Raw genomic sequence first — 21,747 nt, forward strand, 5'->3', positions numbered from 1 at the left:
ATGTCACGTGAAATTGTGTTTACGTTGTTTGTGTTAGTGATATATTTAGAAGAGTTTAATAACTAAGGAGTAAAGCTTAGGTCAGGTAAAGGCTGGTATAAGAACCAAGGAGAATCTTAATTATTTATTTTTATTCAGGGACCAAGGAGAGTCTGAGAGGAAACAAATGAATATTTGACATGTAGCCCTTGAAATAAGCATAAAAGACAATCCTTATCACGGATGAATATTTGGCATTAGGCCTTTGAAAAAAGCATATAACAAAATCATTATCTCTGTATTATAAATTTTGTTGGAAACCTCATAATAACCTGTTGCATAGAATTTGCATGACATATTGTACATAGTATTTTTACTTTTAATTTTTATATATGTAATATTTCTATCCTTTTTATATAATTAAAGTTCTTTATACTACTATTATATATATATATATAGTAAGATAAATTAAAAATATATATATAAATTTTAATATAAAAAATTCGATAACAAAATAAAATTATAGACACATGTAACAATGCCTGTGTTTTTATTATTCAAAATAAAACATTTTTTCATTAAAATTAATGTAATGCTTTAAACACTTTTAATTATTAATTTTTACATTTTAACATTATATTTTAATATTTTTTTGCTGTGATTTATGTTAACTAATGCTTGAAATAAAATAAAGGTAATATATATATATATATATATATATATATTAAAATACAAAATAAAAACATTTACTAACAGAATAAAATATTTAATATACTAAATATTTCTTAACTACTATTTTTAAAATATTATTAAGATCTTTTAGTAATATAAATGCTAATTATTTCTCTATAGAGTCTAATTAAAAAATATTCATAAACTTAAAAATATTTATTATAGTAAAATATAAAATTATACTATTTAAGATATGTTTTCTAAGTAATAGTTTAAAACATTTATGATATTAAAGGATAAGATTCCTGACATTATTGTTCACCCTTTTATGTTTTATATCTCTTATTAATTTTCATATTTCTGGTCATCATCCTACTTTAAAGAAATTCCAATTAAACATAATTCGAACGTATCAATAAGTTTTACTTTAGGAGGATTTAAGACTTGCCGTGTTCAAGTTTGTACTTAGTTTTAAATATTATTATTGATTTTAACATTTTAAAAGATAAAATAAATTCTTAAAACTTTTGTCATTGATTTCAAAATCTCATTTAATTTTTTTCTATATTTAAAGTTTATAGAAATAAAAATAAATATTTAAAGCTAGTTATTTATTACGTTAAGAATTATCATGAGCAAAAAAAATCCCTGAAATATTTCTTTACATTAAAATAATATATATATATATATATATATATATATATATATATATAATTTGTTCATCTTTTAAACAAGAAATATAAAATAAGAGGAAAAAAAATATATATATTAACTATCTTCATTCAAATATAACTCTAAGATAAAATTATTAATTTTTATGATAATTATTTTAAAAATTATATCAATAATAATGATTTATTATTGTATAATGATATAAAATTATTTTACCTTGACCGTACATAATTATTAAACTCATAAATTAAATTATATATATATATATATATATATATATGAATTTGTTAACATAAACATATTTTTTTTAATGAGTATATTAGTAAGTTATATAATTTTATATTTTAAGATATTCTTTTAGTTATAATTTACTAATGTCATATTAAAAAAATAAAAATGTGTAGGTTAGAAAAAAATCATATATATATATATATATATATATATATATATATATATATATATATATATATATATATATATATATATATTTGGTTTCATCAGAAATTCCAACCTTTATTTACACGTTACGAGAGACTCTTCTTTATGCTAGACCCAACTCAGTTGATGTAAAATAATTTATATTGAGCATGCATAAAAATATTAAAGTCTAGTAAAATTATTACAGTAAATCTTGAACAGTAGTCTCTGTACAAGTGATGAAAATTCTATATCCGATTACAAAGAAACAAAAGTGTAAATCACTCTTCTAATCAAAACTTGCTTCATTGAAGAAAGAAACAACCCTCTCTGATAAAGAGCACTATATATATCTATCGGCATCAATGGTTAACCACTGATAGGCGTCGTTTTGCCCCCCAAAACCCAAGAAGAAATGGCGAGTAGCAGCAGCAACACTCCGAAGGAAAGCGTGGTTGACGATCGGGGAAGGCGTCGAACCTCTTGTGGCTATTGCAGATCCTCTCGTGACAATAGCATCTCTCATGGTCCCTTTCCATCTCTCTCTCTCTCTTCAATTCAATTCTTTCTTTCTTTCTATCTTTTTTCTCAACTGAGTTTTCGGCTCTTTATTGGATTCGGGGCGCTTCTCGTTTCCCCCGTCAATTTCTTTCGTTTTCTGACAGTTCCCTTCCCCCAATTGAAGAAGTGGTTGGTTTTGTTGATAGAAACAAAGAAGAATCTTCTGCGGAAAACGATGGTGTTTAGTTTTTTTTTTTTTAATTTAAACGTAAATGTGTCCATCAAATTCGCTTTGCGTAGTTTGTTAATCACTTTATCTTGCCATGACTATGTGAGCTTAGACTATGAATGGTTCTCATTTATTGTTTTCAAAGGTCCTTTGTTGTTGGTGGACTCATAAGGTGGACTAAGCCTGCAAAATCATAAATTCCCCAAGCATTTGTTTTTTGTTTTTTTGTTCACTAAATTTAGTTTTATTGTCTAGTAATGTTATGTGATCGATTGTCTCAAAGCCCCTATAACAACAAGTCAACAACAATAATAGTCTTATCCCACTAGGACCGGGACCCTGAAACAGCTAATTTGATTGTTAACATTTGTGTTATTGATATACATTTTGTGACTGTGAATTTGCACTTGTGTTATGGCCGTCGTGCTAAATGAATGAGGGGGCATATGATCTACATACATACATGTCTTCTAAAGCTTAATGATAGCATCGAGTTGTTAATGCTTAAATGGGATTAAATGTCGTTTTTCTCTATGTTTTGATTGTTTTCTTGCCGAATCAGGACTTGCATTAATGTAATGAATCAGTTTTCTAATTAGTTTGTGTTTTTTTTCCCTCTTGTCATAGGCATGTGGGCACATAGCCTTACAGTGGATGACTACCAAGGTCAGTGCAATTTGTTCTTTGCTTATGCTTCACATTCTGCTTAGTTCTACATTGCTCTGTTTTTTTTTTTTTTGCATTATCTAATTTCCAATAATGATGTAGAAAATTCTCGAGGCTTAGATTAGCAAGCCTGATTTTTGCATCATGAAGTGTTGTAGCTATGTGACATACTTTGGAACTTTATATTCTTTATTGCAAATCAAAATCGGTGCTTGTGGTTCAATATTTTCCTCTTTGAAGTGTTGATGTGTGTGTTTAAAGAAGTTTAATAAAAAGCTTCCTGAGTAAGCTTTTAAAAAATTATGATTTTCCCCCAAAAGAAATGTTCCTAACTAAAGTGATTTTTTTATTAATTGAAATGGTGATCTTTGCTTCATGGTTCAATGTTTCTCTCCCTTCTTTCTTGGCCTTCACATTACATAATGTTCCAAACTTCTGTTCTTGGAGAGATGTATAGCTCGTCTCACTTATAAAAACTTTGATTTGGTACTCTAAATGGATTTGCTGGTATGATTTTGTTCAGATTAATTCAATTCAATTCAATTTCATTTTAGTTTCTTTTGCTAGATCTTCTTGATTGTGGCTGGAGAAGGTCTGGATGTTTTCTTTATAAACCAGAGATGGAAAGGACATGCTGCCCTTCTTATACAATTCGCTTGAAAGCAAGTAACTTTGTTCCTTCTAAGGAGCAACTTCGTGTATCTATACGAATGCAAAGGTATGCTTGTTTCATATGATGTTTCTTGAGGGTTTGAGGTACATTTTTCAATAGAAACTGTTGAAATTAGAAAGTGTTAATTTTTGAACTTATAAGTTTAGATTTTTTTTAAGCAGCTTTATAGGCATGATATGAGAGACAATTGACTTTTAACATATTATTTTACAAAAGGATTTTTTTTTTAACCTTATTCTATTGTCTTTTGGGGTTGGGGAAGGTGGGTGAAAATTTGAAGTGCATCAATATATTACCTTAAGATGCTGTTTCTCCTTTCCTTCATTTATTTGTGTGGGAGTTTTCAAGAAGGTTGAGTACATTGTAATTGTATTTTTCTAGTACAAGCAATTCACTTTATTTGATATTTGTAACCCATAAACAATTACACATGCACATTTTCTCTGTTCTACCTTTTTCATCAACAATTCTATCTGCCTAGGTTTTTAGATGGAACCTTGGATGTAAAAAAAGTCGATGTCACGGAGGACCCAACCAAATCAGGAAACTTCTCCAGTCCTATGTCAGAAGAATCCTTAGCTGCTGGCAGTGAAAACAAGGATGAAGTTGAAAAATCTTTGCATTTATCAAACCAAATTGATAATGTAATACACATCCTCATTGAGAGGGGGGAATTTGCCTCTGGTATTCAATTACCAAAAGCTTCAGTGAAAAGAGTTTCACAGGGAAAAAGGAAGTTACTAGTCAATGGATCAGAAGATCTCTTATATAGTAGCAATATAGCCTTTCAAATTGCAGCATCTATAAAACGAGCACAATCATGTGACAAGGTTGTCAATGATTCCAAACCATCAAGAGTTTGTGAAAAGGAGAATGATTCATCTCCTAAAATTATTGCAGAAAAGCTAGTAGCTTCTTTAGATCCAACTGTGAAAAATTCTGGTTTGTCTATCAGGGCTTGCAATGGACATATCAATTTTTATGCTTCTAGTAAGCAAGTTTCCTTGAACAGAAGTGTTCAAAATGCTCCAGTTCCTAAAAATTCTAGAATGAAGCATTACAGTGGAGGAAATTGTTTGATTGGTCAGGTAAAAAGGCGAAAGCTTGAGATCCGTTTAAACAGATCCAGTTTTGATCCAGAAGAATTTGCTTTGTACAGAAGATATCAGCTCAAAGTACATAATGATAAACCACAAAATGTCACAGAGAACTCATATCGCAGTTTTTTGGTTGATACTCCATTAATACAAGTTTCTCCTACTGGTGGTAGCACAGTTCCTCCTTGTGGTTTTGGCTCTTTCCATCAACAATATCTAATAGATGGCCAGTTAGTGGCAGTTGGTGTTATAGATATCCTTCCCAAATGTTTGTCAAGTAAATATTTGTTCTGGGATCCAGACTTTGCCTATCTATCACTAGGCAAGTACTCAGCTTTTCAAGAAATAGGTTGGGTGAAAGAAAACCAGGTTTATTGTCCTAGTCTACAATACTATTATCTTGGCTATTATATTCACTCTTGCAACAAGATGAGATACAAAGCTGCATATCACCCTTCAGAGCTTTTATGCCCTCTTCGCTATCAGTAAGTTATTCCATCTCAGCATGCTAATAAAAACCCCTTCTTCATCATGCTTGCAATTTATTCTTGAATTTGTAGATCATTTAGTTTGTCTCAAACTCTTGGGTTTGCTTTCAATTATATCCATTCACAGCCTATTTGACTACAATTCTTGGTGTAAACCCACTTGAGGAATAGGTAATGTAAAAATGATTGTTGTGTCTTCATAGTTTTCTGGGATATATATATATGTATGTATGTATGTATGTATATGTTACATTGGTCTTACTATGATTTTTTCCCTTGAACTTTGATCACTTTTTTTCTGCTCCCCATTTATTATATAACGCTGACTGCAATGCACGATCTCCAGGTGGGTTCCATTTGACATTGCAAGGCCTCTGCTTGACAGAAAACCTTATGTTGTCTTATCAGATTCTTCCATTTTACAAAATGGAGAGTCATCCCTACCTCAAATTACTGACGATGTAATGGGAAGGGATTTTGATGATGTTGGCCAAGAAGATGCAAATGATGTTCCAATGCTTGATGAAGAAGAAATGGTTGATTCTGAATCTGAATGCTCTGATGATGAACCTGACCTAGAAACCACTTCAGATGATGATCCAGAAATTGTTGATGTCAGCAAGGTTTTGCTAGGGATAAAGGGATCTCATGTGAAATACAAGGTATGCTTAATGGTTGGTGAATAAGTACTATTATTACTTACTGCACTTTAAGCACCCGATTGTCCCTAAATACTACCTCTGGTCCTATTTATAAGGAACAAGTTGTAGTGTATTTACATTACAACTTGTTTCTTATAAATAGGACTGGAGGTATTAGCATATAACATTTGTTTCCATTATAAGCTCAAACCCTATTTCAAATAGCCTGAAAAATGCTATGATATAGTGGCATAAGTTTGTTTATCAAGCACCTCTATTATGGTCAAGCAGATAGATATGCTGGTTAAATAAACTATGGACTTACTAAGATGACTTCCCAAACACATTTTTATGTTTTACTTACATTTTTCATATATTTATGCAGGAAATGGGGAAAATAACAATGTTATTTATTTTGAAAACAAAAACTAAAGTGAAAATCTGACATTTTTGTAATTAGTTGTAAAACTTGAAATGAAAGCATATAATGTGTTATCAAACCGTACAGGATTCCATGGGGATACTAGTCACATATTGCTTGATTTGGTAGACCTTGTTTAACAACAGCTAACTGCTGCATGAATGTCCCTTTCCAGTCTGACTTCACCTTTGTCTACTTTTTGCTTTGCATATACCGCCCTTTTCATTTCTGAAGGATCTGTGGGTTGTCTTTGATCCTGAGCAGCGGAGTTACTTGGAGTCACGATTGCGGAGATACAGGAAGGTTGTGGGTCCAGCGCTATCCGAGAGAATGGTCCATTCGCTCGGATAATGTTAATGTTGGTACTTGAATTTAATAAGATGCTACTGTTAATCTCCCCAGGAAAAAAAAAAAAAAAACTCTGCAAAGAAGATTCATGTATTCTTCCGTTGAATGGTCTGACAATGTTGGCAATAGCAATGTTGTGAACCCATAAGTTTTTGGTTAATGGACATTTTACATATCTTTTTTTACAATCAAATTTCCCATGCATTTGCATATATAGAATTCAATGTTGTATTTCTTTTCTGGCGTTAGTTGCTTGAGTGTGGAATGCAATGGATGTCTTGATGTGTTAGTAACTTCCAGATCTCAGTAATTTTTTTATGCTTTTTTTTATAATCAAACTTTATACTTTATGAAAGCAGAGGCATAGGATTTACCCAAGACCATTAGATCATGAAATTAGTGGAAGAAATGGATTTAAGTTATAGTTTGTTTCCAGGGTGCTTTATTGGTTCTTTTCGTGGCTCTTCGTGTTGCTCATTAGAGTTTGTAAAGGATCAAAATGAATTATATCGGAATTGAGGAATTCTGATTTCTGGAACTCTGTAGCCCAACCTTGTAAACTAGACTAGGCAGAAACGTTGAGGTGCGTCGACCTAATCTCTAAATTGGACTAACAATTTAATTATGTTGAAATGGATATTTAACTAACAGTGACATCCCTGCTATATCTTGCATGGTACAAAACAATTTAATTGGATTGCATTCGTAATGCATAAGTTGCTTAAGAAGACATCTACTTCCTGTAGGAGTAAGTATTCAATTACTTATTAATATTGAAATTCATTAATATAATATTTTGATTTAAAAGTTCTCATAAAGTAATTGAACTCTGTAATTTTTTAAAATTAAAGATTATTTGATATTTCATTAATAACAAACATTTGCCTTATCAATTTCTCAATATTTTTGTAGGCACCTATAGGCTATAGGGTTTGAGTAGAATTTCCATCCCTATTTGTGATTATGATGCATTTTAATTAACATCTGATGTTTTAGTAAACATTTGCAAAACTAATTTTAGTCAAACTTGATTTTGAAAAATTAGTTTTAGTTAACATAATATAATTTTACAAAATTAATTTAGTTAAAATTAATTTTGAAATGGATTATTTAAGTTTTTTTAACATAATATTGGTGTAAAATATATTTTGCCGATAATTAATCGTCATTGAAAAATCTAGTTTATTACTTATAATGGTATCTCGTATCTCAATTATATTTTTTTTATTCACAATGAACTTAATAGCTTAAAGAAATTCAAACCTCCCTCAAATCAACGTGTTAATTACCCTGAAAAACTTAATGTAAATTTTGTAATCTAATACAAAGTTACTTTTTTTACTTCTTATTATAGCGAGATTTTAAGACAATTAATTTCACTCGACAATATCTTAAAGAAAAATTCTATATTTTTACTAAAATCACATTTATTAAAAGACAGAATCAATTTTGATATTTCTCACCTTAGTTTATTTCTTAATCAAACCTAATTAGCCCATATTCGCTTCAGAAAGCTAATTACAATTATAATTTTAAACTTAATACCAAACCCATGAGGAGAAGGAAAAAAAACAAAACAAGAAAGAAATGTTAGTGCTACCAACAATAATCTAGAAAAAAAAAAAAAGGGAATCAATAGTAGCTATTCATAAATAGGAAGAATTACTTTCCAGCCCATTATATTGACTTTGGTGGTATTATCTTGTGAACTTGTCATGTTTTCCGATCAAAATAAGAATTTTACCTAATAACCTACGTATTAAAGGTTAGCTCAATTTAATAAGATGAAATTCTAATTTTGATTCTTGAAAACTGTATCACAACAAGAACCTGTAGTATATTGACTTTAGTGGTAGTATTGTAGTATCTTATATCCCACTCAACCACTAATGCACTAAGACACGAATGCCAATATGTGCATATCAATCCGGTTATGTCAGTATACATTCAAGCAATATTGTACTATTTGACATCAGAATTGATGAAAATCCATTTCAAGAAACTTGAGTAAATTCAACCAACAAAGTTTTGGTTATATTACATTTTTTTTTCATCAGTCTTTTATTTCAATACATTTCATTTAAAAAAGTAAGAGAGAGTCAGAGACAGGGCACTTGAAAGGCTTTCTTCATCCAAATACGGTGCTACAAACTGAAAAACAGGACAAATTAGAAGTTTGAATTAGTTTTTTTATATTTAAAAAGAAAACATTATGATCAACAATTAGATGTACTTAAATAGCGTTACTGACAGGGTTTGGCAATATGTTCAACTATGTTGTTTTTGAGAAATTTCCTATATAAATCCACATTCATTGAACAACACAGGGTTAAGGAATGTACAATTGAGAATGGTAGGATGACTAAGCATCATCTGCATCACTTCCACCAACATGTGCCTCATTGCTGATCAAATAATTGCTTCCATCAGGACCTGACACTTTGTACCTGCCCAATAATAAAACTTATCTAAACCACTACATAATACTTAACACTCAACATGACTTCACTTTGATTATGTTATTATCATTTTCTATACACAGCATTTCTACTGACCGTTCAAGCACCGATTTTCCTTCCTTGTACTTCTGGTTTTTTTCATATGCAGTTTCCTGAAAAGCACCACTTGAGTAACTAAAAACTACATAAACACAGGCAAAAAAACCATGATGTTTGAAGGAAGCACTTCCTCATAATCTTACATATTTCCAACCCACAATCGATCCACAACCCACACAGAAAATGTCAGCCACCGTATGTAACCCGGTCATCATCGGTCTGTCCTCCATTTCGCCAACAGAAACATTCACACTGCCAAAGAATAAAAGTTTAAGCTGTATCTGTGAACAGAACCAACTCAAAATTATAATGTGACAGCTTTAAAGGTCAAAGAGTCAAGAGGCCATGAATAACTTAAATGTTTCGGTCAACACTTTTGTTACACATACTATAAGATCCACAATCACCTAGACAGTTCATAAAACTGATAGCAATAATGCAATGGTCTTGTCGTTGGTGTTATCAATGGCAGATGGCAGAAGGCTAAAATTCCGCCACATAAACATGCCACTGTGGCCTATGGCACCGCCATAGCAGGTCTCCCTTCACAAATTGCCTATGGCGGCTGGCAAAAATCTGCTATGCCATTCCGCCATGGCGCCGCTATATAATAACAATGCTTGTCACACAGTTGTGATTCGCATACAACTGTATGATTTCATAAGTGGATTTACCAGCAGAAAACAAGGACAGTGTTGTATATCCTCAAACAAGTTTTTGGACAAACTACATATCAATATTCTCTCTCTTTTCTTCTCCTTTTTAACACCATAGGTGACACAGTACTAGATTACCAAGTTTTATGGTTGATGGTCTTGATACATGGGAATGTTTACTACACAATGATAAGGTGCCCAAAATCAGGATAACTTCTTACACATTATTGAAGAGATAAGCTTTCCCATGTCTGCAATGGAATGTCTGAATATAACAAAGGAAAAAATGATAGTCAGATAACTTGTACTTACTGAAAGCTCAATTTAGAATTGGGGCGTACCAGCAATGAAGTTACGAAAGAAAACATGAAATACTTAATTTTGGAAAAATAAACTATAGTAGCATACATTTTCTTTACAAGATAATGTACTCCATATTACAATCCATTAGGTAGCCTAGATAAGATGCACTTATCAACTGATTGAAATAGACTTTTATCTCATATTACTTATAAATAATAACAGAGGTCAAAGATGCATCTGTGCAACCAAAGTGTGTCTAATTTTAAACATAAGTGCATTAGAGGTAACAAGTTGCAGCACTTGGAGATGCAAATGGAAGCCAATGGCACAAGTCGATTGAGGTCATTCTGCGATCTAGGTCCGTAAACAGGAACCTTGAGTGAACACAACCAATAATTGATCAATTAAAATGCTACTCGAGTTACTCAACACATTCAGTTTTCTACAACCAAGATAATAAATATGGTGTAAATTCTAGTTGCAAAGAAGAGCAACATTACTTGTAGGAACACTCTTCTACTTGTAAAGGGTCAAGAAGCATAAAACTCTACTTCATTTATTTGCATATTTACAAAATTACGGAGAAATCAGATTCAGAATAAAGTCACTTTCCACAGTTTCCCAGTGATATAATATGTTGAACCAACCATGTCTCAACAGAAGGAAAAATCTCTAAAGGACATGTATCGTTTTTCTGTATAAAGAGATCCATAAGTTTACCTACTTTCTTCTCCAACATTTTCTTAAAAAAAAAAATCAGAAAAACACAGCACTGTATTAATGTACTATAGTTCAGAAGTAGATAAGAGAGAAATACCACACCTCTCCATTTACTACTAAAAACAATAAGCACACACACATGGTAATCAAGATCTCCATGAATTCAGGGGCAGGGCATAAATAAATAGCTAAATAAAAGTCTAAAACCACCAAAAGCATGACATGAGAAGTAATATCCATTTCAAAGGTTGTTCTAAGCTTAGCGCATTAAGCTAGCAATTGGGAAAAGAAGAACAAAATCCTCATCTCCTTTAACAAAGTGTAACGATTAAGGTACCACTGAGAATTGTCCATCCAGCATCCACATGTGTAAACATGATTAACTTTGTTTCATAAGTAGCCAAGAGTAAATGAAGGTGATTGCATACAATTATCAAACTTTACTTGTGACACTAATAGTCATGGTTTTAAATTGTGGTTGTGGTGACAATTGTGGTCGCATTAAGAAAGAAGGAAAGGAGGGAAAGATCGTGGGTTGGATTCCTCCTGTTGACACAAAACTAACAAACTAACAATTAATATTTGCCGATAGAAAAAAAAAAACCGATGGTGGTCGCGTTGCAGTGAGCCAAAAAAACCTTTACATTGCGGTCAATTGCTGGAAACTGCGGTTGCAATTGCCATCATTATTCGATTGCGGAGTGTCAAAATAGCTTGAGGTTGCGGTTGCGGACCGCAATTTAAAACCATGCTAATAGTTAAATATGTTCCACAATTGTGTCTCTAAGTTATTGAAATGTCTGGTTGTTAAGTCAAAACATCAAATTTGGTTGTAAAAGTAATAGCAAATTAAGGAAACAGAAAAGCATCATCACAGAGCAAGATGATCCATTTGAAGAGATGAATGAAGAAGAAAAGAAGGGAAAGGGATGAAAATGAAACCCTGGAGTAGATGTCATCGTAAAGCGCAAGATGGGTATGGCAGTGTTTGCAGCTATAGATCTTTCCTTCCAGATTCACCACAAACAACCTCCCCATTACTCTGTACAGTAACCAAAAACAATTCAGATAAAGAAGAAGAAGAAAGACGAAGAATGGTTGAAGATTATTTACCCGTGTTGTGTTTTGTCGATTGCTACAATGTAGTTGCAAAACAAAAAAATGTGGTCTTAAAAGTAAGAAGCTGTTGTATATTTGTATTTATTTATTGTGTTTTTTAATGTTTGTATTTTTTGATGATATTTTAATGTTTGTATTTTCATATTTGTTGTTGCCTTTTTGTGAAGGCGATAATACATATGATGACACTGCACTCACTGTGTAAGAAGGTTGTTCATTTCGTTGTTTCTTATATTTTATTTATTTTTTTAACCATTTATTATGCATATTATTTTTTATTCTTAAAAATGAAAGAAAGTATAAAAATTTATAATCCCAACTGATGTTTAACCAATTTAATTATATTCCGATCATTTACGATGCACATACAGCAGCATTCCTTGCTTTACACACCTTAGTTGCTCTTAAATAATATCTTTAATGATCGATTCACTTGTCATCAATCACCAACATATTATATTTACTAGTTAAAAGGGGTTAGGTAATGCAAGTTTTATTTTAGAAAGGTTAAATTAGTAAGTAGGTTTCTGAATTATTTAGAAATATTTAATTAGATTTTTAAGTAAATAGAAAGTTTGTAATTGAGTTCATGATTTTATAAGATTTTGATAATTGGATCCTAAGTTTTTAAAATCACTACAAATTACCATTTTTTAATGAAATGTGGGTTATGATGGATAACATTAAATTTAGGTATTAACGAAATAAACAATAATTTATTTTGCAAACTAAGGATTTGCCAAATTGTTTTAGAACATCAATCTTAAAGGCCCATATTAAAAAAATAAAGGTATACTTTTTTTATCAAAACACTTATTTTATAGCATTAATAAAGGTTATTTAATAATTTATTTTTAAAGTAGTTAGGAATAATTAATAAGGTATTTTAACGAGTCTATGATTTTGTTAACAAAAAATTTAAAGGAGAGGAGAGAATATATTTTAAAGAATAAAATATGTTTATAATTATTGATTAGAGAGGTTATGTAACGTAAAAAATTAAAATTCATAAATCAATCCTTTTTTTTTAAAAAAAACAATATTAGCAGAAGTGCAGAACATTGTTGAAAAATTATAAAGAATCTCAATAACAACAACAAAACTACTACTACTACTGCTAATAAATTGACTTCAGAAAAAAAAAATTATGAACCCGTTAATCATAGAAGATATCTGTTGGCATCATTAATATTTGTCCGTTGCATTAATTCTAATTAATTAGAGTTGAATAAGATAAAACCATTTAATGAGATAACAGACTTTTAGCATTTTTTATTCACAAGACTAAAAATTGACGCTATGAAACTAAGCTCCTTGTTATATGACTACCAGATATTGATAGGTATGAAAGTCCTTCCAAGTTATTTTTCTTAGGAAGCTTTCCAGCTGACTTTAAACATAACCTTTTAAATTGTAATAAAAAACATTTAAAGTTTTAAATATTTTTTTAAACGCTGAATTAGCTTCTTTAAAAAACATACTTGGTAAAAGAAAATATAATGTGAGCAAATCAAAGACTAACTTTGTCAAATACACTTAATTCACTTTGCTCATCTCATGAAGACCCGTCCTACCATCATGTATACACAAAGATTCCCACATATGAATTTTTTTAATGCTCAAAATCCCCCTAAATAAACTCTCTACATTTTTTTTATCAACTATTGAATAAATAGACTTAGGAAGAAAGATTTCTTTTTTTTTTACTGAATCTTAGGAAGAAAGATGGACTGTGTGGCTTATGATAATAAGCCTTGTAGCATTGATTTGATCGAGGTGACTCTTCCCGTAAAAGATAGTTGTATAGCTTTCCAAGTGTTAAGTATTAAGTATATAATTAACCTTATCTACAATGAAGGCCTTTGCTTCCTGCAACCCCCCTTTTTGCTTCCTGCATCCCCCATTAATTTGAAAAAAATAGGCAACGGACAAATATGCCTCACCCTCCATTAACTTAACCTAGCTTCTTCTTCCTTTTCTTCTATGCCACAAACACCTCTTGTTCCCCCCTTCCTCGCCACCCCGCACCCACACACCTCTAGTTCCAATCACTGTGATTTGTAAGTCTTTTCTATATCGCTTATACTTTCCACCCCTTTCACAATCCAACACAACAAATATCTTTCGTCCAAGTTGCCATTTTGATGTATGTGACCTTAAAATGACAACAACAAAACCCATTCCAAATGCAACATCCCAAGCCCATTTCAATAATTCATCTTGAGTAGAAAAAACCTATATACAAAACATACAACATCAATATGTCAATGTACAATATTTTCAAGGTATTTCAAACAAAAAACAAACACAAAATAATTACCTTTGTAGTCATGAATGCTTTGCTACAACCAACAATTTTCTCAGTCTCTTATTCATAATCTTTATGAATATCTTCATCTATTTTAACGTCATTATCCATGTCAACTTCCATATCCACTTCATCTGACATCTTCCTCACATAATCTTCTTCCATATAAACCTTTGAAAAGCAACAAAAGTAAGTTAATGAACAAAAATTATCCAACATATTCAAACCAATTAATAATTAATAACTAAAATTAATATAAATACCCTAAACCAACCTTCCAAATAAGGCAATCAACAAATGAAAAAAAAATTACACCAGATTGACTAATCCAGAACTTCAAAACAACAATTTCAAATTCTCTGATCCAGAATATAATATAAGTTTTGGATCAGGCAATCCGGAATTGATGATTTGAAGTTCTGGATTAGATGATCCAGGAAACACAAAAATTCCATTTGGATAAAACAATTCACAATTATTATTGCACAATTCTGGATTGATTGATTCATACTAATTAAGAAATGCAGATAATTTCTGGATCAATAAATTAGTACTCGTATAAAAACAAATTCGGATTATCAAATCCATAAATGTTATATTTTTGAATTATTTGATTTGGTACTAATTATTACACCATTCTGAATTCATTGATCTGGATTTGTATAACAACAAATCTGGATTGTCTGATCCGAAATTATGTTACTTTTACAGTTTTAATTCTAGATTTGTTGATTTGGACCTATCCTAAAAAAAATTTCTAAAAAAAATTCCGGATAAGTTAATCCGGTTATAATAAACTAACACAAAAGTATAAACAAGAAAATTAACAACTCACCTGTGCAAGTGAACCTAAGCAACAAAAATGGTTACACCGAATGAACAAATTAAGAAGACAATGTTTAGACATGGAGAAGTGAGGAAAACAACCTATGGACAAGTGAGGAAGACAAGATTACTATGGCCATTTTGAAAAATTGGGAGGTGCAAGAAGCAAACAGGGAGGTGCAGGAAGGAAAAGCCTACAATGAATTGATAGGTACTTACTCTTGGCCAAAAAAAGATAGGTACTTGCTTTTTTTCCCTCCTGTGGAGCCCATATGGCCATTTGTACTTTCCTAAATCATTTGTCCTCCGAAACTCCAAATCAACTTTGATGTTTTTTTTTTTGTTAAGTAAGATATTTCTAAGTCAAAAGTTAAAGATTAATTTTTGGAGGTATTAAAATTTATTTAAGGAGTTGACATTTTTTAATAAATATTTTTTTATACACATGAATCAAAAATTAAACTTATGATCACATGTTTAAGAGACAAAATTATCTATCAATCATGTGATCTTATTAGTTTCACTTAATATCAAATATTTCTTGAAAAATAAATTTGGATTTTTTCATTACTAACCTTTTGACCAGAGCTGCTACAAAACAAACTTAGGAAAGCCTAGATAAGCTCAACTAGAATTGCCTTTGCATTAGTAAATAACATTAGATCATTCACGAAAATCAAGTAAAAAAGATTACGACCTTTTCGAGAAAGTTGGATAGGATTCTAAAAATCATTCTTCATAGTCATATTTATCAACTGAAGAGTTTCTCAAATCTTAATGCAAAGAACAAGAAGATAGGAAAATAGAAGATTTCTCTTACGAATACCTCTAGATTAGAGGTATAAAATTCTACTAATGCCTCACTACTTTAGAACACTTTCATCCTAGGAATGGAGATGCAATTCTAAATTAGACCTACAAACTTTTGGACCATACCTATATCTTCTAAGGTATCCCGGATGAAGGACCAAATCAACCGACATGTCATAAGGCTTCTCAAAATCAATCTTTACCGCTATCCAACCGGTCTTTCCTTTTCTCTTCCTTGTGAAACGAAAAATCTCTTAAGTGTGATAATAAAGTTATCCAAACTTTGCTTGCCTAAGATAAAGTTATCTAATCATGTTTTACAAGTTACAGTTCATAGCTTTACCATAATGTTCCTTTTGTTTGGATCTTTTATGTACTTATTCAATTACAGAATTGTGAATGGTCATTAATTTAACAGGTATATAATAATTTTTTTTATTTCGCTGTTTGTTTTTCTATATTATCAAACAACTTCTAAAGTAAAAAAAAAAGTATAAAAATAATTCAAATTAACTCAACGTCATGCGAATTATTTTTCTATTCCATTTTGACAGTTTGCTACGTATCATGGTCAGTAATTTAAGAAAGAAAGAAAAAGCAAATGATAATAAACATCATCCTTTTGTTTTTTGTGTTAATAAGAAACACCATGGCTTCCTCTAAAACCTACCTTACCCAGTTATGCCTTCCCATCGGAGACTTGACCTCGCCTATCTCCCTCTTCTCCCCTCTATTAGGTATCTAAAATTGGGTAAAAAAAACATTTCCTCTCTATCATTGTGTTAATCTCATGAAAAATAGCAAAAATATAATTATGGGAAAGAGAAATGTTGACAATATCATCTTAATCTTTTTTAATACATTTTTTATTATCGATTAAATTTAATTAAAATTCTAAAATCTTGTAAGTTCTATTTTTTATTTTTATAAATTCTAATCAATAAAAAACGTGTTAAAATAAAATCTTACTAGCACTCTTCTTATTCCAAAGTTATTTTTAATAAGCATAGGTTTCACCAAAGTAGAAACAATTCTGAATATCACACAGAAGCATACAACAGAGTACAAACATACATACATAATTATACGTAGCAGTTTTCATCATCTTTTGGGTGTACAGAAAAGAATTAATAAAATTAGATGAGGATGTGGATAACTTAACCGAGGAGAATGAGAACAAGGTTGAAAGTTTTCATTTATAAAGTTATATTATATTGTTATATGATGTCACTTGTTGAAGGTAGCAAGAAAACTGATTGGGCCTTTTCCTGTCACAGCAGCTTGAATTGCAAAGATGAGGAAGACCACCATGGCTAAGCGAGAATGCTTGATCTCAGCAAGTTGAAGTCTGGCTTTTTCTTCAGGGTCGTTGGCCAAACCCAGAGGATCAAAGAACCTGCCACCTGGGTACAACCTTTTCTCTGGGTCAAGTTCTGCATTTCTTTGAAACTCTATGTACCCTATCACTATCACCTCAATCCAGATCAGTGTGGTCAATGAAAATGGAAGAGGAAGTCCCAGGTAAGATGATCCTTCCACTAGCTCTACCTGAAAATTAGAGTTACAGGAGCCAAACAATTAGAATAAACTTAACATGTTTTGTATGATTTATTTGAGTTAATTTTTTTTGCTCTGTTCAGAGACCATGGCAAGAGGTTCCTAAGAGACGAATTCCAGTTACTACTTGACTATAACTCACTCAAGAAAATTTTACATATAAAAAAAATTAAATATGATTCTTCTATTAAATAGTTAAGATTTTGTGACTAGACCTTCCACCTTTGTGTTAGTCTTATGGATTTTTAATTTAATTCAATAGTTATGCATTTTTCAGTATTTTTCATTAATTAAAAATTATAATCAATACGATTTTTAAAATAATTATGATAAAAATGAACAAACTGCTACTATAGATGATCGTTTGTATAATCATGGAACCGATTTTTGTGTATCTTTCTCACTGAATCAGCTCGTGCTTAATGCTATATGGAACCAATTTTGAAAGAATAATATGTCATTTTGAGTGGTTAATACTGTTCATACAAAATCAATTCTTAATGTAAACTTGTCTAAGACTTATATGTCATTTTGTCCATTTAGGGAATGAGGGAAACCCTACAAAAAGGTATTAAACGCGAAAAACCAAATAATAATGTGGACTTTGTTTTATCGTTCATGGCCACAAGAGTCATCATCATCATCTTCAGCCAGCCATATAATCGCACTACAGAAATTATATTAGTACAATTTTTTATTATAAAAAAGATATATTATGTAAAAAGTGATAGAAAAAAGTGAGTGAGATAAAATAGTTAATTTGGTGAAAAGAAATAAAATGTTATAAAAATAAAATTTATTTATTTTATTAAAAATGTTTTTATTTTGTTTATTCATTGAAAATAATATAAATGTGAGTTTAAAATGATTATTATATAATCAAATAATAATCAATTTAGCCTCTAAATTACATCTCATAATTACCTTAGTTCTTTTTTCAATTAAGAACTGAAATTTTTAGGATTTCATTCAAGTCCTTAAAATTAATCTCCCCCCTCATTTAGTTCTCTAAACATATTTTTCAGACTTAATTGTATTTTTGGTCCAGTAATTATCTTGTACAATTTTTTAAAATTATAATTGTGTCAATTGGGTCCTTCAAGTATAGTAAATATGTAAAATCTCTTAGGTTTCAGTTGTGCCAATTCAACGGGTTTCAAAACTGTACAATTTTAGTCTCTTAAATTTCATACTTGTGCCATTAGACAAAAATTTTACATTTGAAAATTTGTAATAATTGGGAAACTAAAATTGCACAATTCCAATATTAGGGGATCCAGTTGATGCAATTGAAATTTAAGGGACTAAATCACATATTTACAAAACCTAAAGGATCCAATTTACATAATTGGAATTTAAGGGACTAAAATCGTACTATTGTAATACCTAAAAAATAAAAAATGCATTTGAAATTGGTAAGTGGAACAAATGATGCATTTTTAATAGGTTACATGTTCGAGTCCCTTCTATTTCTCTCTTTTGGGGATGCTTGTTTTATGAGATTATCTTACATTTTTTGGAATATAAAAGCAAGAATGTTTAATCTTATATTTGTTAAAATATTTTTGGGTATCTTTCATTTTCAAGAAAGTTACATCCTCATGTCCACATAGTTTTTATTCTCATGCTAATGGGGAGGGAATGTGACAAATTATTTTTAACTCCACAATAACTTTCATTTTTACTTTTATTTTTCATTTATTATTATAAAACTTTAAAAATATTCCTAAAAATGTTAAAAATTATATATATATATATATCAAGAAATAACATTTCCTAAGAATCCAAAATAATTTTGTGAAACAAACACTCCTTAGAATGAGATAAATATAATTATTTTCATAAATGTTCTTTAAAACCTAAGATTTATCCAACCTTACCAATAAATGAGATTGTAATTTTTGTTGAGGCTAATAGTTACACATTTATAGTCTAAAATATATAATGAATTGTGATTCAATGTGAATCTCAAATGTATAGTTTATTTTTTCAATGTTTGAATATTTTTTAATGTATTAAATTTAATCTTTTAAGAAAATATTATATTAATTTGTTGTAAATATCTGGTCGCATTATATGCAAGTCAGTCAGTGGATAACAATAAGACACGTCCTAGGTATGTTACTGTTACCGTCACTGACATGGGGGACCATGTTACGTTGTCCGTAACTCATACACACAACACAACAAAACACCATCATCCCACAAAGTAATAAGAATATCAACATCGTCATGCAAATCCTATTGTCCTGTCACAAAAGTTTCAGCATCCAGGTTTCCACACGCAGATATCCGATCACCGTGTCGTTAACGAAAGGAGAATCAAACAAATAAAAGCGCAAAATCATGCTAAAGAATAATAATCACAATTCTCAACCACCAAATGTTCGATAAATTGCCTAATTAAAAACAATGCTGAGTTTCTAAAAAATGGCGAAACCCAAAACAAACAGAGCAAAAGGGTATTCAAAAGCAGAATCAGTGCAAGGAAAGAGACAGTAAAACTGTAAAACGTTACCTTTCCGGCGTCTTGCCATGCGACTCCCGTGAGAGCCTCAACGGCCAAAGCACCGAGAGAACCCAGCATTGCCCACCTTCCATGAATGAGTTCGCACTCACGGAACCTCTGAATCCCGAAAACCTCCGAGTAGGGCTGAAACGGCGTCGGCTTAACCTCGGCGACCTCCACCCTGGTTCCGATCACATCGCCGGCGATGTTCTTCGCGAGGTTCTGGTCCAGCGAGTCCAGGTCGAACTGCAGGTACTCCGCGGGCTTCGCGAACCCGAACGGGTCGAACCCGCGGTCGCCGATCATGCTTCCATCGAGCCACTCCGGCGGCTCCGCATTCGGGAACCACACCAGCCGGTCTCCGGAGGGTTTCACTTTCACTTCCTTTTTCTTCGGCGGCGGCTGCGGCGCCGTCTTCTTTTTGCCGAAGTTCAAGAGCGCGTGGAATCTTCCGTTGTTTAAGGTTGTCGTGTTAACGTTGTTGAGACGGGTGCCGAAAAAGTATGACGTGGCGGCGGCGGCGGTGGCAGTGGCCATGGCGGAGTTTGGAATAGTAGTTACGTGTTTGTGGGTGGAAAAAGTGTGGGAAAGGGATGTATATATATGTAAGTGTGTTTATGTATTTGTGTTTCAGTGTGGGGGTGAGTTAATTTTGTGATGGATGGAGTGTGTGAGCATAAAATGTGGCTTATCTCTCAGCCTTATCTGCATGGTTGTGCCTGAATGGTTGGTTGATTGTTGCTTCACATTTATTCTGTGGACCTCAAGGAAAAACACCATTTTTTACATTTTCACATTTTTGTTGGTTTCCTTTGATTTATTTTATGCTAAGAAATTAAAAACTTAAAAAAAACAAACTTGTGTTAGCATTATCCATGCGTGTATACACTGTATTCACTATTCACAAACATAACATCAGTTGCGTAAGTAATGCAATTTTATGACACTAAAATTCAAATTTGGAAACATCAGGTCAGGTCACTATGAGAAGAAATTTATTCAATCTATCCCTTTGCCACCATTATAATGCGATTTAGTGAATCTAGCTTACGTTAAGCATGAAATATCAACTAGACATTGTTTAACGCAGAGACAAGTAAACAAATTTATGAACAGTCTTGGTATAAATTATGACTAAGCTGCATTGGTGACGAACACAGATGTTTACAAGTTCAGATTTGGAATGATGATGACAAATTTAAAATCTTCTTACAAATACTTACTTTTTTGGTAGCATATGGGGGGTGTTTTACTGTTTTAGGCTTAGTTTTCGGTAGCAGGGATTATCATTGTATTTGTTTCTTTTTGTTTGTTGTCTGGTTTGTTAGGGTCAGGTTATTTTGGGAATGGAACTGTAGTTGAGTACCTTTCTCTGTTTATAACTTGCTCCCTTTGGTTGTATCATATTCATAGGGTATTTCTTGTACCCTTTCATCTAATATATATTCCTTTGTTTTTGCTGATAAAAAAAAAAATAGCACCCAACTAGGTAATCGCAAGGTGATGATGTTACCTTTGTAACACTTTTGTGCCTAGTGGTATTGTGGTATGTGAAACAGGGTTGAAATCATGAAAGAG

General features: G+C 31.4%; 3 protein-coding genes across 4 annotated transcripts; 1 reads left to right on the forward strand and 2 right to left on the reverse strand.

Annotated features, from left to right (window-relative positions):
- Positions 1-2,006: 2,006 nt before the first annotated feature.
- On the forward strand, positions 2,007-7,097 carry LOC114382420 (arginyl-tRNA--protein transferase 2-like). Of its 2 annotated transcripts, none has more exons than XM_028341821.1 (6): positions 2,007-2,267; positions 3,098-3,136; positions 3,704-3,854; positions 4,291-5,391; positions 5,741-6,056; positions 6,691-7,097. In XM_028341821.1, exons 1-6 carry the CDS (start codon positions 2,156-2,158, stop codon positions 6,805-6,807), a joined length of 1,836 nt encoding a protein of 611 aa, XP_028197622.1. In that variant the 5' UTR covers positions 2,007-2,155; the 3' UTR covers positions 6,808-7,097. The 2 variants fall into 2 exon arrangements, with proteins under 2 accessions (XP_028197622.1, XP_028197623.1); XM_028341822.1 differs by having other exon boundaries at positions 2,009-2,267; positions 3,691-3,854.
- A 1,643-nt stretch (positions 7,098-8,740) lies between these two features.
- LOC114380832 (protein yippee-like) lies at positions 8,741-12,252 on the reverse strand. Its single transcript, XM_028339901.1, has 7 exons — positions 12,155-12,252; positions 11,984-12,083; positions 10,240-10,283; positions 9,506-9,614; positions 9,360-9,415; positions 9,147-9,251; positions 8,741-8,955 (listed from the first exon to the last, which is right to left on the reverse strand). The coding sequence occupies exons 2-6, from the start codon at positions 12,077-12,079 to the stop codon at positions 9,167-9,169; spliced, it is 390 nt and encodes a 129-aa protein (XP_028195702.1). The 5' UTR covers positions 12,080-12,083; positions 12,155-12,252; the 3' UTR covers positions 8,741-8,955; positions 9,147-9,166.
- Positions 12,253-17,114: 4,862 nt separating this feature from the next.
- LOC114382607 (chlorophyll a-b binding protein CP29.3, chloroplastic-like) lies at positions 17,115-20,969 on the reverse strand. Its single transcript, XM_028342145.1, has 2 exons — positions 20,179-20,969; positions 17,115-17,651 (listed from the first exon to the last, which is right to left on the reverse strand). Exons 1-2 carry the CDS (start codon positions 20,704-20,706, stop codon positions 17,331-17,333), a joined length of 849 nt encoding a protein of 282 aa, XP_028197946.1. The 5' UTR covers positions 20,707-20,969; the 3' UTR covers positions 17,115-17,330.
- Positions 20,970-21,747: the final 778 nt, after the last annotated feature.

The sequence above is a fragment of the Glycine soja genome, chromosome 13, assembly GCF_004193775.1.
Source record: "Glycine soja cultivar W05 chromosome 13, ASM419377v2, whole genome shotgun sequence".
Classification (NCBI taxonomy): Eukaryota; Viridiplantae; Streptophyta; class Magnoliopsida; order Fabales; family Fabaceae; genus Glycine; species Glycine soja.